Source organism: Gossypium arboreum, chromosome 1, assembly GCF_025698485.1.
Source record: "Gossypium arboreum isolate Shixiya-1 chromosome 1, ASM2569848v2, whole genome shotgun sequence".
NCBI classification, from domain to species: domain Eukaryota; kingdom Viridiplantae; phylum Streptophyta; class Magnoliopsida; order Malvales; family Malvaceae; genus Gossypium; species Gossypium arboreum.
In genome coordinates, this window is record NC_069070.1 from 2041894 (window position 1) to 2058211 (window position 16318).

At 31.8% G+C, this 16318-nt stretch overlaps 3 protein-coding genes across 3 annotated transcripts; all 3 read right to left on the bottom strand.

Moving 5' to 3' along the window:
- Positions 1-2262: 2262 nt before the first annotated feature.
- Positions 2263-4636, bottom strand: LOC108482907 (heat shock 70 kDa protein-like). Its single transcript, XM_017786010.2, has one exon. The coding sequence runs from the start codon at positions 4396-4398 to the stop codon at positions 2455-2457; it is 1944 nt and encodes a 647-aa protein (XP_017641499.1). The 5' UTR covers positions 4399-4636; the 3' UTR covers positions 2263-2454.
- A 2429-nt stretch (positions 4637-7065) lies between these two features.
- LOC108482908 (probable xyloglucan galactosyltransferase GT19) lies at positions 7066-9426 on the bottom strand. The gene has a single exon (XM_017786011.2). The coding sequence runs from the start codon at positions 9149-9151 to the stop codon at positions 7802-7804; it is 1350 nt and encodes a 449-aa protein (XP_017641500.1). The 5' UTR covers positions 9152-9426; the 3' UTR covers positions 7066-7801.
- A 1671-nt stretch (positions 9427-11097) lies between these two features.
- Positions 11098-12371, bottom strand: LOC108482909 (protein INAPERTURATE POLLEN1). Its single transcript, XM_017786012.2, has one exon. It carries the CDS (start codon positions 12185-12187, stop codon positions 11375-11377), a length of 813 nt encoding a protein of 270 aa, XP_017641501.1. The 5' UTR covers positions 12188-12371; the 3' UTR covers positions 11098-11374.
- Between the last annotated feature and the right edge of the window lie 3947 nt (positions 12372-16318).

Sequence of the window (16318 nt, forward strand, 5' to 3'; positions counted from 1 at the left end):
TGTCTTTGACATGGACTTACATGAATTATTCTTGTCTCCAATGCCATATATAATATGGACTTACATGGCTCAATCCTGTCTCCAAAGCCATATTTCTAATATGGACTTACATGGCTCATTTCATTACGTCACATCAACCCTAATATCCTAACATTCCTAGGGTTCAACCGGGGCTTTCTAACACTTTTCCTCTGTCACTTCACCTTAAATTCGACTTTAAATATTTTCATAACATAATATATAAATGCTGAAATTGACAATAATAATGTAAAATAAAAGAATATTGCATTTATTTACTGTAAACTTACCTTGATACAAAATGTGACTAAACCTTACAATTTAGTCCTTTACTTTTCTTTTCCTCGTTCTTCTTTGGATTCTTGATCTATAATATAAAATATTTCTACTCATTAGCATTTATTGGATTTCTATTTCACTTCACAATTTATGCTGTTCAAAATTCGAAATTGCACTTTTACCCCAAAATTTACAGTTTTTACAATTTAGTCCCTGCTCAATTTACCCATCAATTGAACTAATTTTTTATAAATTAACACTTTTATTTTATCATTATAAACTATTTCACAGCCTTTGATATTCTGAATTTCAACACCAACATCTAATTCACAATTTTGCTCACAATTAGGTCCTAAATACCATTTTCTATCAAAATGACTTAATAAAACAACCTTAATATGAAATTAGAACTTCAATTTCATAATAATTCATCATAAACTACCCTTACTCAGCCAGGGTAACTTCCAATTTCACCCACCAAATCAAAAACTAATGAATTAGATGATTGGACCTAATTATAAAAGTCACAAAAACATAAAAATTACTAAGAAATAGTAAAAATTGAACTTACATGGTGCAAAAATATGAAAAACCAGCATAGGAGACCTGCTACGGCGTTTCTGGCTGAGAAAGATGAAGAAATGTCTAGATTTTCAATTACATCATTTTTTTAACTATTAACTTTTATGCTAATTCCAATTTTGTCCCTTGTTCACATTGTTTTCTTGCTTATTTCATACCCAAACCGTCCAGCCATTAACCTTTGGGTCTAATTGCTCTTTAAATCCATCTTTTTAAATACTTAAGCTATTTACTCACAATTTAACAAATTTTGAGCTATTTTCAGTTTAGTCCTTTTAATTAATTAGCTATCCAAACATCAAAATTTTCTAACTGAAACTTTAATACTAACTCAATGACACTTCATAAATATTTATAAAAATATTTATAGCTCGATTTTCAAATTCGAGGTCTCGATACCTCGTTTTTGACCCGTCTGACCTAATAAATTATTTTAATTCACTAATTTCACCATTTCACAAATTCTTCTAAATTCTTACTTGACTCATAAATATTAAGTTACTATCTTGTTCAATCTTATTTGTCCGATTTAGTGATCTCAAATCACCATTTTTGACACCACTGAAAATTAGGCCGTTACATTCTACCTCGGATTTGTGGTTTCGCAACCATTGTTCCGTTTAGGCCCTATTTCGGGATGTTACAAAGCAAATAGCAATTGCTTGTTTCAACACAAGCAAATGAGGATAAAAGTCTCATACAATCATACATATAAAGGCCAACAAGGCTACAAATCTAGTTACACATAACGAGGAAAGGGGTTGAGGACCTTAGTCTCGTATCAGACATAGTCTCGAAAGACAAGTAAAACCTAAAATTTTATTAAAAAGAAAATGAGACTTCATTTCTTGAATTAGGCCTCTTCGTCGAAAGTAGGAGTAAGAAGAGACTCGGACACATATGATACTCTCAACCATCAAGATAAAACAAAATCTCGATGCGATGAGTCTTTATGTAAATCCTTATCGTACTGACAGTGGAAACATCTCTAATGTCTATATTGTCATTGAAATTTGCTATAGTCAAATGTGATTGCTTAATTCTTGATTTATTTATAACCAGATTTTTATGTATAAATGAGTTTTTGTATAAAAAATAAAGAAAACTATCAAAATTGATTGTTTATATTATTATTTAGGAATGTTTAATTTATGTAATGTAGACTTATCTCTAATAATAGAATTACTGAAATATAAAATTACTTAACACTATATAGTTTGTTTACATGCACCATTTTAAGAATTAATCCTAACCTTTATTAGTTTTAATTTTTAAAGATGCCTAACCTTTATTAGTTTTAATTTTTAAAGATGCATTGTGTTAGCAAGTGAATTAGAGGCCAAATTTCCACCAAGACAAAACAAAGGCCTTAAATGCTAGTGATTTACCCAAAGTGGTAATTTTTATTATATTGGCTGCAAAAGCTTATACATCTACAATGTTTTGATTTATTTCTATCTCAAAGCTCCCTAGATAGATAGATAGATACATAAATGCATTCATGCATACAATGGAAAACAGAGGTAAACACCATCAAATTTGATTTTCATATGCATGACAAGGTGAGGAGTAGAATTAATCCACTTCCTCAATCTTGGGTCCCGCAGCAGAGCCCCCAGACCCAGCCTCAGCACCACCCATGGGCACATCACCACCAGCACCACCTTGGTACATCTTGGCAATGATGGGATTGCATAATCCTTCAAGTTCCTTCAATTTGTCTTCCAATTCATCGACCTCAGCCAATTGGTTCCTATCAAGCCATTCAATGGTCTCATCAATGGCTTTCTCGATCTTCCCTTTGTCTGATGGATCAAGTTTACCACCAACCTTATCATCTTTAATGGTGTTCCTCATATTATAAGCATAGTTCTCAAGTGCATTCTTAGCTTCCACCTTCTTCTTCACTTGTTCATCCTCTGCTTTATATCTCTCTGCCTCTTGTACCATTCTTTCAATCTCTTCTTTACTCAATCTTCCTTTATCATTAGTGATTATGATCTTGTTCTTCACTCCTGCTGTCTTGTCTTCTGCAGACACATTCAAGATCCCATTTGCATCGATGTCAAAACATACATTGATCTGTGGGACACCTCTCGGTGCCGGTGGGATACCCGTGAGCTCAAACTTGCCAAGCAAGTTATTGTCTTTGGTTCTTGCCCTTTCACCTTCATACACTTGAATCAAAACCCCTGGTTGGTTATCAGAATAAGTAGAGAATATCTGTTCTTTTTTGGTCGGAATCGTTGTGTTCCTCGGAATCAACACAGTCATTACACCGCCGGCGGTTTCAATACCAAGACTAAGAGGTGTAACATCAAGAAGAAGCAAATCTTGAACCTTATCATCCCCTTCACCACTCAAAATAGCAGCTTGTACAGCAGCACCATAAGCGACTGCCTCATCAGGATTTATGCTCTTACAAAGTTCCTTGCCATTGAAGAAATCTTGCAAGAGCTGCTGAACTTTGGGAATCCTTGTCGACCCACCGACAAGAACAACCTCGTTAACTTGACTCTTATCCAGCTTGGAATCTCGAAGACACTTCTCAACAGGTTCCATACATTTCCTAAACAAATCCATGTTCAATTCTTCAAACCTAGCCCTTGTAATGGTGGAATAGAAATCAATACCTTCAAATAACGAATCAATCTCAATGGTGGTTTGAGCAGTAGATGACAATGTCCTCTTCGCCCTCTCACAAGCAGTCCTCAGCCGTCTCAACGCCCTTGCGTTACTACTAATATCCTTCTTGTGCTTCCTCTTGAACTCTTGTACGAAATGATTCACCAACCTGTTATCGAAATCCTCGCCGCCGAGATGAGTATCACCGGCGGTGGCTTTAACTTCAAAGATCCCTTCTTCAATCGTCAACAATGAGACATCAAAAGTACCCCCACCGAGATCAAAGATCAAAACGTTTTTTTCACCAGACCGCGAAGCTTTCTTGTCCAATCCATATGCAATGGCAGCAGCAGTTGGTTCATTGATAATCCTCAAAACGTTGAGTCCAGAAATAGCACCAGCATCCTTTGTAGCTTGTCTTTGGGAATCATTGAAATAAGCAGGGACTGTAATAACAGCATTTTTCACACTTTGACCCAAATAAGCCTCCGCAACCTCCTTCATCTTAATCAACACCATTGAAGAAATTTCTTCTGCAGCAAACTGTTTCTCTTCACCTTTGTAAGTAACCACAATCATTGGCTTATCACCGGGACCAGCAATGACCTTAAATGGCCAATGCTTCATATCGCTTTGCACCGAAGGGTCACTGAACCGACGACCAATCAGACGTTTAGCGTCGAAAACAGTGTTTGAAGGGTTCATGGCGACTTGGTTCTTGGCCGCATCTCCAATGAGCCGCTCGGTGTCAGTAAAGGCTACGTAAGAAGGAGTGGTACGGTTGCCTTGATCGTTGGCTATTATCTCCACCCGATCGTTCTGCCACACCCCAACACAACTATACGTGGTCCCGAGATCAATCCCAATCGCCTTTCCTTCAGCTTTGGCAGCCATTATCGAAAAACAAACAGTAGATTACAAGAAGAAACTAAACTGAAAGGATTTGAGAGTTTTTTTAATCAACTTTGGTTTGCCGAATTTTTCTGGTTGAAGAGCTAATGGGAATGAGGGTGGTTTTTATACATTAAACAATGGGAATAAGCAAGAAATTAGTAGAGAAATGTAGAAAGTAAAAGAGATTTGAAGAAGAAACGAAAGGGGGGCAGGCCAGGTCATGATGATGAGCAAGCTGGAAAATTCTGGAATTATAAGAACCCACCGAGACTCTTGTTTAGTTAAAATTTAGGTAAATTACACCAGTCACTAAATAATAGATAATTTTTTATTTTAGTTATTTAACATAAAAAAATTATAATTTAGTTATTAAACTATTCGAAACTTTTTATATAAGTCACTAGACTGTTAAAATTAATGCTATATAGTTTTTTATGTTCACATTGCCTATACCAATCGAAACCTTTATTTTCTCTTTTCTTCTATAATTTATTTTTTTTCATAAAACACATTTAGACATCACGAATTTGCAACACTAACCATCAGATCAATATGGATCTACGGTATATTCTTCTAATCGTCGACGAGTACTGGTCTATTAAACCGATCGTTAAATCATCGCTTGGAGCTCACTAGTAGAACTTAAAAAAAAAAAATTTAAATAGTTCATCACTTAAATGAACATTTTCAAATAACTCAATGAATAAATTATAACTTTTTTAGTTAAATGACTAAAGCAAAAATTTACCCATAATTTAATGACAGATGGTGTAAAGTATTTAAATAGTGACCCAACTATTATTACTATGATTTTTATTTTATTTTTGTCATCTAGGTTTAAAACTTTTATTTTAATCAATAACTTTACTTAGGTGAATTTAATATTTTAGTTACTTATTTTGTTAAATTATTAACGAAATGTTGATGTTTCGTTTTTTTTTGGCATAATAATAAATTTAGCCTCACAATGTCTATAAATTTTATCAAATTGGTCGTAATTCTAAAAATTCAAAAATTTAGCCATTAACTCTAAACATTTTATCAAATTTATCTTGATTCTTAAAATTTTAAATTTTAAAAAACTTTAAAAATAAAATTTATTTTAAAAATTCATTTTCTATAAAAATACATAATATTTTATAAAGATACATACAAAATTATAAATATATATTTATAATTTTTTCTTATTTTTATCATGACATTTATTTATTAAAATAATAATTTTATAAATAAAACAATTTAAGGAGAAAAAAAACCATAAGAGGACTTAAAAGCAGATTTAGCAAATTCATGAAAAATAATCCTTATGATTATCACTTGATGAATAAAAGTTTTTAAACTATATTTTAGTTAAATTATAGGTTAAATTCAAAGTTACTCCTTGTACTATGCATAAATTATAGATTTAGTTCATGTAATTTAATTTAGTTTTTTAGTCTTTTTATTTTTAATTTTTAAAAATTTTAATTTTGACCTACGTGGTAGCCGTTAAATTTCGCTATTTTCAAAAGTTTATGTGACAAATATAATATCACATATGTAATGTCTTTTCAACTTGCTTTTTCACGTAATAATTAGAAAAAGAAAACACTTTATTTTAGTTAAAGAATTTAATGGTACCAGGTAAAGTTAATTTTAAAAAAAAACTAATATAATACTAATAACACATAATATAACAGTATAAAATTTTAAAAAACTAACCTAAATCCACAACTACCACATAATACAGTAATAGTAACAAAATTTAGCCTAACAAATTTAATTACTATTGCTTAAAATTTTAAAAATTTAAAAGTTTAAAAATATAAATATTAAATTTTACCTATTAATGGAAAAAGACAAAATCTATTACTTATGTAGGGACAAAATTAGCCACCAGTTAAAAAAACAATGTTGTCCACTTAATTTTTATATATTATAGAGTTAACTGTACCATATATCCTAAAATTATAACACTTATTTAAATTTGTTTTCAAATTTTAAAATATTTTAATTGCATTCTTAAACTATTGAGGTTATTAATAAGGTCTTTTCATTACTAAAATCATTAATTTAACTACTAAATGAGATATCAAATCTTATATGGCATAGTTTAAAATGAATATTGTAAAAATATTAGTTTTAAATTTTTCACTCTTTTTCGGTTTTACTTTATTTTTAATTTTTTACTTTTAAAAGTTATACGGTAACATTTTATGTATTTAAAAAATCATTTTAAATTGTATTAAATTAACAATTTTAGTAATTGAAGAACTTGATTGATATAACATTGATAGTTTAAGGATGTAATTAGAATATTTTAAAGTTTGGGAATTAATTTAAAATGAAAATCATAGTTTGGGGATGTGTTATGCAATGAAGTTTATATTATAGCAAAGTTTAATAGGATTATCTTGTACTCTTTTGTAGCAATTTAAACAGACTTCTTGTGGGAGTGTCCATCACAACTCATTATCAGGTTAATGTTCTTATCCTTACCTTATTTCCTTCTCCACTTTGTTTTTTCTTTTACTGTTACCTTCTCCATTAATAGCACACAATACACAATGAAACATTGAATACTCTAAAAAATCTTTTATACATATCATTTTGGTTTGATTCGATATATACATGCATATGCGTTGTTCTTCTGAGTTCATACTGACCGTTTATGAAAGGGAGGATGTCTTAGTGCAACCATATTCACTGATATAATCTTGCATGATATTTATTCATTATACAAATGATTCTGTAGGTCTGCAATACCGAGGACGACAGTTTATTAAGCTTCGACTTGTGCATGGTGATGGAAACGGCGGCAGGTATGTAGAATTTATGACGCTGTATTGCTTTATCTGCGGATTTTATGTTGCTGCAGACATCTCAGTGCTTCCGCTCAAACCAGTGATCTATCGGATTCTAATGGTTCAGTATTGGAATTTGCTTAGAGAAAGTCCTCTTATCTCTGTGTACATACAAATGGTCGTTTTGACGTCCCATGTGTGCCGCAATCAATGGAATCCACCTTGAAAAAGGCTGGTCTCACTGCATCCATCAGGTATTTCTTTCAGATACCCGGAGATAGTATGACTTCCATTTCTAAATACAGTAATCCGAGCACCACATCCATTCCTTCGGCATTGGACAATGCGGTTCGAAGCAGAAAGGTGAAGCCCAGCCATACGATCATGGCCCCAAGTTTCGGTGCAGGTCTAACTTAGGCTTCTGCTGTTACTAGATGGGGATGAAACGGATGCCTTGCAGCTAAATTAACCTTCTAAAAATGAAGAAAAATCATATACTTTGTACCAACAAGTTCACCATGCTCACAAAAACTGAAACCTTTTATAACCATAATTAATGTAAGAAAAAAATCACCAGTGGTATGAATACAGACATGAAATAGACATTAAACTAAGGATTGTTACTGTTCTGACAAATCGTTAGGCTTGTCTTTAATAGTTTGCAATGCCCCATCAATGGCAGTATCAAATGCATCTTTTTTAGTCCTCAATCCAAGTGAACTACCATGCCTTCTATACATAACTCTAGGGATTAATTCAATAACAGATTCTCTCATCTTCCTTACTTCACTCCTTGGAATCCCCATTAACACATCTAAAATCTTCAACCCTTTAAAAACCACTTCTTCTTTAGGTATAAACACGGAGAATTCAGGGTATTTTTCCTCCGGTAAATGCCACCGGTACTGTGATCTCGCCGACATTTCCTCGAAGAAAACTGGGATACACCCAGCAGTGATAGCATCAAAAGTCGACCTCCTAGTTGGTGTATCCCCTGGTGGTTGTAAACAAAAGGTAGCTTGTAACATAGGTCTCATATACCTAATAGGATCATGTTCACATATCCCATTAGAACAATCCACTATATGACATATCTGTGAGTAACCTGTGTTGTCTTTGGTCATACTAGTGTTGGCATTTTCACATTCGGTCCTTATACTCCGCCTGATATTCGGGCTAGCGCCAATCCCACCACCGCCAGCAAACAACATCAAAGAAACCCGTCTCGACCGTCTAACTCGTTGTATCCACGCCTCGAAACAAGCTAAATTCGGAGGATGAAATGAGGTCGGATAAGGCACAGCATGTTCTTGCCATGGCCAAGCTCTTCCTTCAGGTACTAAAACAGTAACATTATAAAATTCAGGCAATTCAAGAAATGAAGTACCCCAAATAGGCGGATCATTATCCAATGGTTGGGAAAAATCCCAAGCTGGTCTAGACATAACCAAGAAATGATCATGTCCCATATGTCTGTTCCAAATTCCAGGTTCATCTGATTGTAAGAAATCAAACAATCCCATCCCATGTTGGAAACTAGAATTCACATCAGGACCATATAAATACTTCAATGAATCAATAGCACCATAATAAGGAAGAAACACAGCATTGGCAACATTAGGATCATTTGTAAGACAAGGGTATTCCAGGATTCGTCTATGGAAGATAAGTTCAAGTAATAAAGGATCAGTTCTATACCAACTACGAGATTTGGTATGGGTTTTTTGTCCTAAACCATGATTAGCTAAGTAAGGACAAAAATTATCAAAAATTGGGTATTCAGAACAGTTTGTAAGAAGATCAAGATTGAACCTTGATGGGAGGTTTCTGATGTAGATCCAACGGTTGTTACAATCTTCTGTTGTTGTTGGGTTGGTTGTTGTTGATGATGATGATTCAGTGTTTGAGATTTGTTGGGAAGAAGCTAAATTTATGAGTAATAAAAGGATGAAATGGGTTAAGTAAGCCATTGAAGAACAAGATGGAGAAAAATTGAAACTTTAAAGTCTAAAGAACATATTTTTATGTAAAAAATTGCAGTTTTTTTTAGTGGGAAAGAAGAGAGCTTCAAATCCAAATCTGGAAAAAGAAGAAAAATGAAGGATTTAAGGACAATTAGTAAGTAGAAGAAAATGGTTGTTTTTTTTTTTAATGCTTTTTTAATTTATTAACTTTTGGGGGGATATGAACGACAAGTGTAAGTAGAAACAGGGTTTGGAGGGCTTCTTTCTTTTGACCCACCATTGTCGGTGGAAAGAACAAATGCCTGCATCGGCTTTTCGCTCTCTCCAAGCAATACGCGTCGATTTTTTTGGTAAAAATACAATGGAGGCCCTTATACTAAGTGTTAGATTACATTTTACCTTTTCTATTTAAAAGTGTTTAATTAGTTCATGTACATTAAATCAAAAAATAAATTAGTCTTTTTTGTTAAAAAAGTTTATACATTTCCACTATTAAAACTTAAAAACGAATAATCAAACAATAATACATGACATGTCATGTGTAGCTTATGTGATGTACAAGGACTAGTTTTTAATAGGAATGAAATTTTTAATAGAAGCACCAATTTACTCTTTAATCTAAGATACAGGGACTAATTTGACTATTTTCTAGTAGATGAGTAAAATGTAATCTAACTTTTAGTACAAGTGCCTCTTTGACATTTTTACCATTTTTTTTGCTTTTTTTTATTAGATTTTTTTTAACCTTTAAAGATCTCGGATCCTAAAGGAATCAATGTCAGGATCTTAATCTGTTAAATCAGAAATTCAATTTGGCCCAAATTATGAAGCCCAAGTGGTTTAAAACCAAGAAAATTTTTGACAAAAACCCTTTATTTATTAAGGTTTAATTGTAATTTTAATCTTTTAAATTAAAATTCAATCACTCCCTTTTAAAAAAATTATAAAAATTTAATTGTGACAAATGATAAAGTTAAAATAATAAAGATTATGAAGTATTGAGTTTGAATCTTCGTATTTATTTTTTTAGATTTTATGTAATTAATTCAATCAAAACTTTAAATGATTATCTATTTATTAAGCCCTTAATTAAGTCGATGTTTTGGCATCAACTTATTTAAATAACAATTAAAATATCATCACTATATTTTATTATTTCAACTAAAATTTCATTTAATTTTTACCAATTTTTCATAAATAAATTTTACATAATTTTGTTTTTGAATCAGGATTTATTATAATCTAATTTTATCACAAAGTATAAATTGATAACACCGTTAAAGCGATGGTTGGAATTTATTGTAAAACAAGCTTAAGCATGCAACTTTACTATTAGTTGAATATAGTAGTTTGAATTTTCTATGTAGCTTTGTAGCTTCGTGTGATTGAATAACAGGAAAGAAAAGATCACATTATTATTTTATTAAATTGTGTTATGAATCTAAATCTACTCGCAACATAAAAATATTAAACCCCATATTTCAATATACTATACACTATTAATACGTATTGATTTCAGTTGTCAAGATGTATTACACTCTCAAAGGAGAATACAAGTTTAAACTTTAGGAAATGACATTAAAACAACTATAAACCTCGTAGACATAGAATGTAAGATGTAACATTCAGACAAGCTCTAAACCTCATAGATAGTAAAATATACATGAAATATATAACAAAGACATAATGACACATTAATCCTCAACATTTATATCTTTTGTCAATTTAGTCTTTTTTTAAAGTTAAATTTAACTATTAATTTTTAAAGAGAGTTAAATAATTCCGTAAAAAAAATAACAAACGGACTTTTTTAAAATAATGATGAGCAAATTTAACTCTTTATAGAAGTTGAGAGTTAAATTTAGTTAAAAACAAAATAAGAGACAAATTAACAAATATATATATATATATATATATATATATATATAAAACACTAAGTACTAAAATTATCATTATTCCTATAAAAATACAGTAGATAGACTGCTGTAATCGTTATCCATATTGTAAACCTAATGAAAGCTAGTACAAACCTTCTTTAATCCCTTTGAAATTTACAACCAGTATCTAAAAATGATTGAATCGGATACTACACCCTAAAACTATGTGAAATTCATTCAAGTAAAGACAGCCATTGAAGCAAATAAAACCTTGAAAAATGGTGGGGTTCTAAGTACTAACCTCAAAATTTCCAGGTTCACAAGAATAATATATATTATGAAAACCAAATTCTCAAAATCCCCAGTGAGTTCCTCCTCCATTGATATCCATCATCATCATCATCTTACATCTTCGAAATTCACCAACCAATGCCGTATCTTTAAACCCAACAAGAAATTGGGCCAACCCTTCAAGAAACAACGCACCTTGATACACATTGGTTGCATTCACAATCTCAATTATCACACTCCTTCTTAATCTATTAGCTCCCATTAACACATCCAACATTTCCTCCATTTCTGCCTTTACAGCTTCTTTTATCCCTTTCTTTTTGAACCCTTCGTTTGAATCCCATTTCTCTGCAACTTTCCGAATAAAAGCTGCTTGGACTTTCCTTACTCTTGAAATCAATGGGGGAACCATTAGTCTTAACCCACATTCGATTTGTTCGATCCGTAGGATTAGTTTCTCTGGTGGGTTAATCCAAGCTGTTAAAACTTGATATGGTTTATCGAGTGATTCTGGGTTTTGAGTTTTGTTGTTGTTTGCGGCGTCGATGAATGAACGGAGGAGATTGGTGAAGAGATAAGGATGGAGGTCACCGAGGAAAAGGAATGGGGTTTCGAGTGAGTTACGCCAAGAAGGGAAAAGAATTTGAGAAACGTCGACGGCGGCGGCTTGGTCAAGGGAGTCGTAGTAAAAGAGGAAGTGTTGAAGGAGGAGGTCACGGCGGAAAGGGAGGAGGGAAGGAGAAGGAGATGAGAGGGATTGGTGGAGGAGAGGGAGGAGGGTGTTTTTGATGGTGTTGAACCAGTTTTCGTAGTAGTCTTTGAAAGGGAGTGAGGTGGGTTTCTTGCGGGACAAGAAAGAAAAGGGTCCCGGCATTGTTTGAAAGTTAATGGTGGTGGTGACTACGGCGGGTGACGACGGTGGAGGAGACTCACGGTGGTGAGAGAGTGGTTTTCTTGGTGGCTGTTTCTTTCTTTCTTGGATTTTGTAGTACGAAGAAAGAAAGGAACAGAGCACGACAAAAGGGTGGTTTTAGAGGGGAAAATGGGAAGGTAATATATAGCCTATCAAAAGTATGGGCCTTCATTTTGTTCTTAATCTTAGGGTTTACTGGAATTATAGCCCATTGATGAATTGGAAATTGGGTTCTAACTGTGAAGTTAATTGGTGATTTCTAAGTTTTAAAATTTTTGAGTTATTTCCATTTTGATTACTTTTTGTTTCAGATTGTTTCGGGTTTAAAGTTTCTTTGAAAATTTAATCATTCGAGTTTAAGGTTTGGGTCTTTTGAATAGAACATCATGGATTTGTATCCTTTTGTGTTTTAATTATTTCGAGTTCAAGTCATTTTAAGATACTTCATATCATTTTGGATTTTGATTAGGGGTATAATCAAGTTAAGTCGAGTTTGATGTCTCAAAATTCAAGACTTGATACTTTATTTGAGCTTGATAGATCATCTACTTTTAAACTCAAGCTCAATTAAGCCTGTTTCATTTTTAATATGTAGTAGCTCAAACTCGAATAACTTATGAGTACTAGTATCTCATTTACACTCCTAATTTTGATCGCTTTCAATTCTAACATTTTGGCATACTTCTTCATTTCGAGTTGGTTTTGGTTTGGATAAGTTTAATGATTCAATTGAATTCTGAATTCGGGTTAAATATTTTCAAGTTATAAACTTTTTATAATTTAATCAGCTCGATACATCTACTAACTACCACAGCTAGGAAATCAGATCACAATGTAAAAAGCCCGTGTATTTGTTTTAACTTATAAAAAGAAAGCCTTTAGACCAAATTTCAACAGCCCACAGTTTGGGTTTCCCTTTTTACGAATGGATCCAAAAACAGAACCGAAAACGGTGAGCTTGTCCTCGTCAATGGAACAAAAACAAGGGATTGCCATAACCAGAAATTTTAGTTGTTTTTCTTCGTTTGTATGTTTTAATGGATCCAAAAACAGAACCGAAAACGGTGAGCTTGTCCTCGTCAATGGAACAAAAACAAGGGATTGCCATAACCAGAAATTTTAGTTGTTTTTCTTCGTTTGTATGTTTTAATGGATCCAAAAACAGAACCGAAAACGGTGAGCTTGTCCTCGTCAATGGAACAAAAACAAGGGATTGCCATAACCAGAAATTTTAGTTGTTTTTCTTCGTTTGTATGTTTTTTTATGCTTTCATCAAATTAGAAAAAATGAACCAAAGTTCATTAAAGTTGAAAATAAATGTTAGCAAAGTTCAGTCAAATTATTTAATACAGAATCCATCCAAAATAATTCATTTTTTAAAGGGCATTCATAGTCTGCTACAGGATGGTGGGGGCGTTGGCCCCTTCGATTCAAGACGAAGCCGAAGAGGTAGGGGTCTTTGCTGGTCCCTTTGAGCAAAACTTTCAAAATTTTCACTTTTTTAAATAGTTTTTAGCTTGTCTTTAGTTGACATTATTGTTGTTACAATAATTCGAGAAATATAATTTTAAACGTGTTTAAACGCATAATATCTCATCTAATTTTAAAAAAATAAAAGAGAGATTTTCATAAGGTAAATATTATTAATTAGAATATAGTATTTTGCTTGTGCATGTGACATGCACCGAAACTTTAGCTTTCTCCACCTAAATCAAAGGATTCGAATATCACTTTCTTCCATTTTTATTCGCCATCGAAATCAATTGAAATTAATGAGACCTAATTTGATGATCTTAAAGATTATTGTCTTTTTATGACAAGTTGAGGGAGAGGGTGCATGTAGATGAAAAGCTCTTACAAAGCTATTTAAGACAAGAAGGTAAGTTTCCAACTCATGAAAATCTTTGAAAAATCAGTAATCGTCACAATAATGTGCAATATGGGAGTATCTTTGCAGGGTCAACTTGGCTTTGAAAACCTGAGCTTGGAGAGTTTTAGCCATTAATGGGTCTCGCCCTACATAATACATAATATGATATAATTTTGCATATAAGAGATTGAAATATCTTACAACCTTAAACTAGTCCACTGTCCAGACAAAATGATGTCGATAATTGGTATTCGTTCCTTTTTATTAAGTTATCTATAAGCCAAATTGATTCTAGTCCATGCACACACAAATAAAAAAAAGACACACTCGTTGTTCACTGTTGTAATTGGTTCTTTTCCTATTGAGGAAAATTCACAGAACTGTCTTGTCTCTCTGTCTCTGTCTCCTCCTGCGCTAGACATGCATGAGCACCAATGTTAATCATTTATCAGTTTGATTAAAAATTATTAAATTAAAAAAATATTCAATCCCAGATTTAATTGTTTCTTAATTGGTTTATTTCATTCGTATTGGTTTTCAATCCAATTAGTTCAATATCATTCTTTATATTGATATCTCGGTTGGCTTTTGATTTGGCTCAAATACTATTAATGAGAACGCACATGCAAAATCGTGTTTTCGGGTTATTCAAATTGTCTTATTTTCAATTCAGGTCATTTGAATTTGGATTAATTTAAAATTCAAGGCAACTTCAAGTTAAACGGATCCGTGTTGTTGATTTTTTACTTCAAATCGAGTTGGGTCCAATAAGGGGTAAAGCTAGAAATTTGTGAAATTTTAGAGGGCCAAAATAAAAATTTCTCCATTTTATTAATTTATCAAATCAAAAGGGACCAAACCCATTGTCTATCCTCCTTGGTGCCACCTTAAGTGAATTTTCAAGTTTAAATCATTTAAAAAAAATTCGAATCTGAATTCACCTTAAATTTATGGTAATACCAAAAATTCAAGTTAGTTGAAAATATTTATATTGGGGCATGTGAGTTACTTGTGACCCAAGCATAAATTATGATTAGATTTAAAAAAAAAACATAAAAATAAATCATGGGAATATAATGCACCCAATTGTCAACTTGATTAATTAATTGTGTGAAATTATTTGTTGAAAGATGGAAAATTAATATTCACTTTCGGTGATGGGAGCATTCATATTTATACAAATTATTTTATTCATCTTAAATAAAATTTTAAAAAGTGAAATTGAAAAATTAATTTAAAAATTGGCAGATGCAAATGAAAATAGAGAAACTTCATTGTCAACACATTAAAAATGAAGTTATGTACATATGGTAGGATTGCATGCAATCTTCTAGATTGGAACAGTTAATGTTAAGTGCATATAATTAGAGAATAAAATTATATTTTAAGTGGCTAAATGTGGTAGTTGATGGGCTCTAATTAAAAAATTTTGACAACCTTAAATGTGAATCTCATGGCTATACTAATCTCTTTTTTAATTCTTAATTTAGTCCTATCGATTCAATTCTGAATTCTAAATTTAAATTGAGTTAATATATAAAATCATGAATTCAAAATGTTATAACTTAATTCACGAGATAATGTGTCATAATTTAAATTTTTCCCTTTAAATATCCACAAATTTGAATTCATGTTCTCACAAATAAAAGAGTGCACTGTATAAAATAGATATCAATTAGTCTACTTAATGATAGTTTATATTTATTCTGAAAGAGTGTATTTCTTTTTTGTGTGTGATGGTATGGGTCGGTGTTTTTTAAATCAGATCAAACCGATTAATTGATCCAAGAATTGATAAAAAAAAAATTAGAAATGGGGGTAAAAAATCGATCTAGACTATGGACATAAAGGTTGAATTGGCCTCTACGCAAATTGTTTAGAATTGGTAAAAAATTGAAAATCAGAACAAAAATTAAACGATTGAATCAAATTTATGTATATATTTTTAATTTTATGATATTTTAATTATTGTTGAACCAATGGTTGCAAGGGTGTAGCTAAGGGGGTTGGTAAGGGTTCCAAAATGGAAAATTTTTTATTTAGGCTTTTTAAATTTTTTAAAAATTTAAATTAATAAATATAAAATTTCACTTTGGCCCCCTCTAAAAATAATAAAATTTTGATTTAGTCCTTTAAAAATTATAAAGATATAGGCTATTAAAATAGTAAAATTATATTTTTACTATCGTAAAAATTATAATTTAATTTCGACCCCTAAAAAT

Coding starts and splice junctions, on each gene's coding strand:
- LOC108482907 (XM_017786010.2), bottom strand. CDS start 4,398: ATGGCTGCCAAAGCTGAAGGAAAGGCGATTGGGATTGATCTCGGGACC.
- LOC108482908 (XM_017786011.2), bottom strand. CDS start 9,151: ATGGCTTACTTAACCCATTTCATCCTTTTATTACTCATAAATTTAGCT.
- LOC108482909 (XM_017786012.2), bottom strand. CDS start 12,187: ATGCCGGGACCCTTTTCTTTCTTGTCCCGCAAGAAACCCACCTCACTC.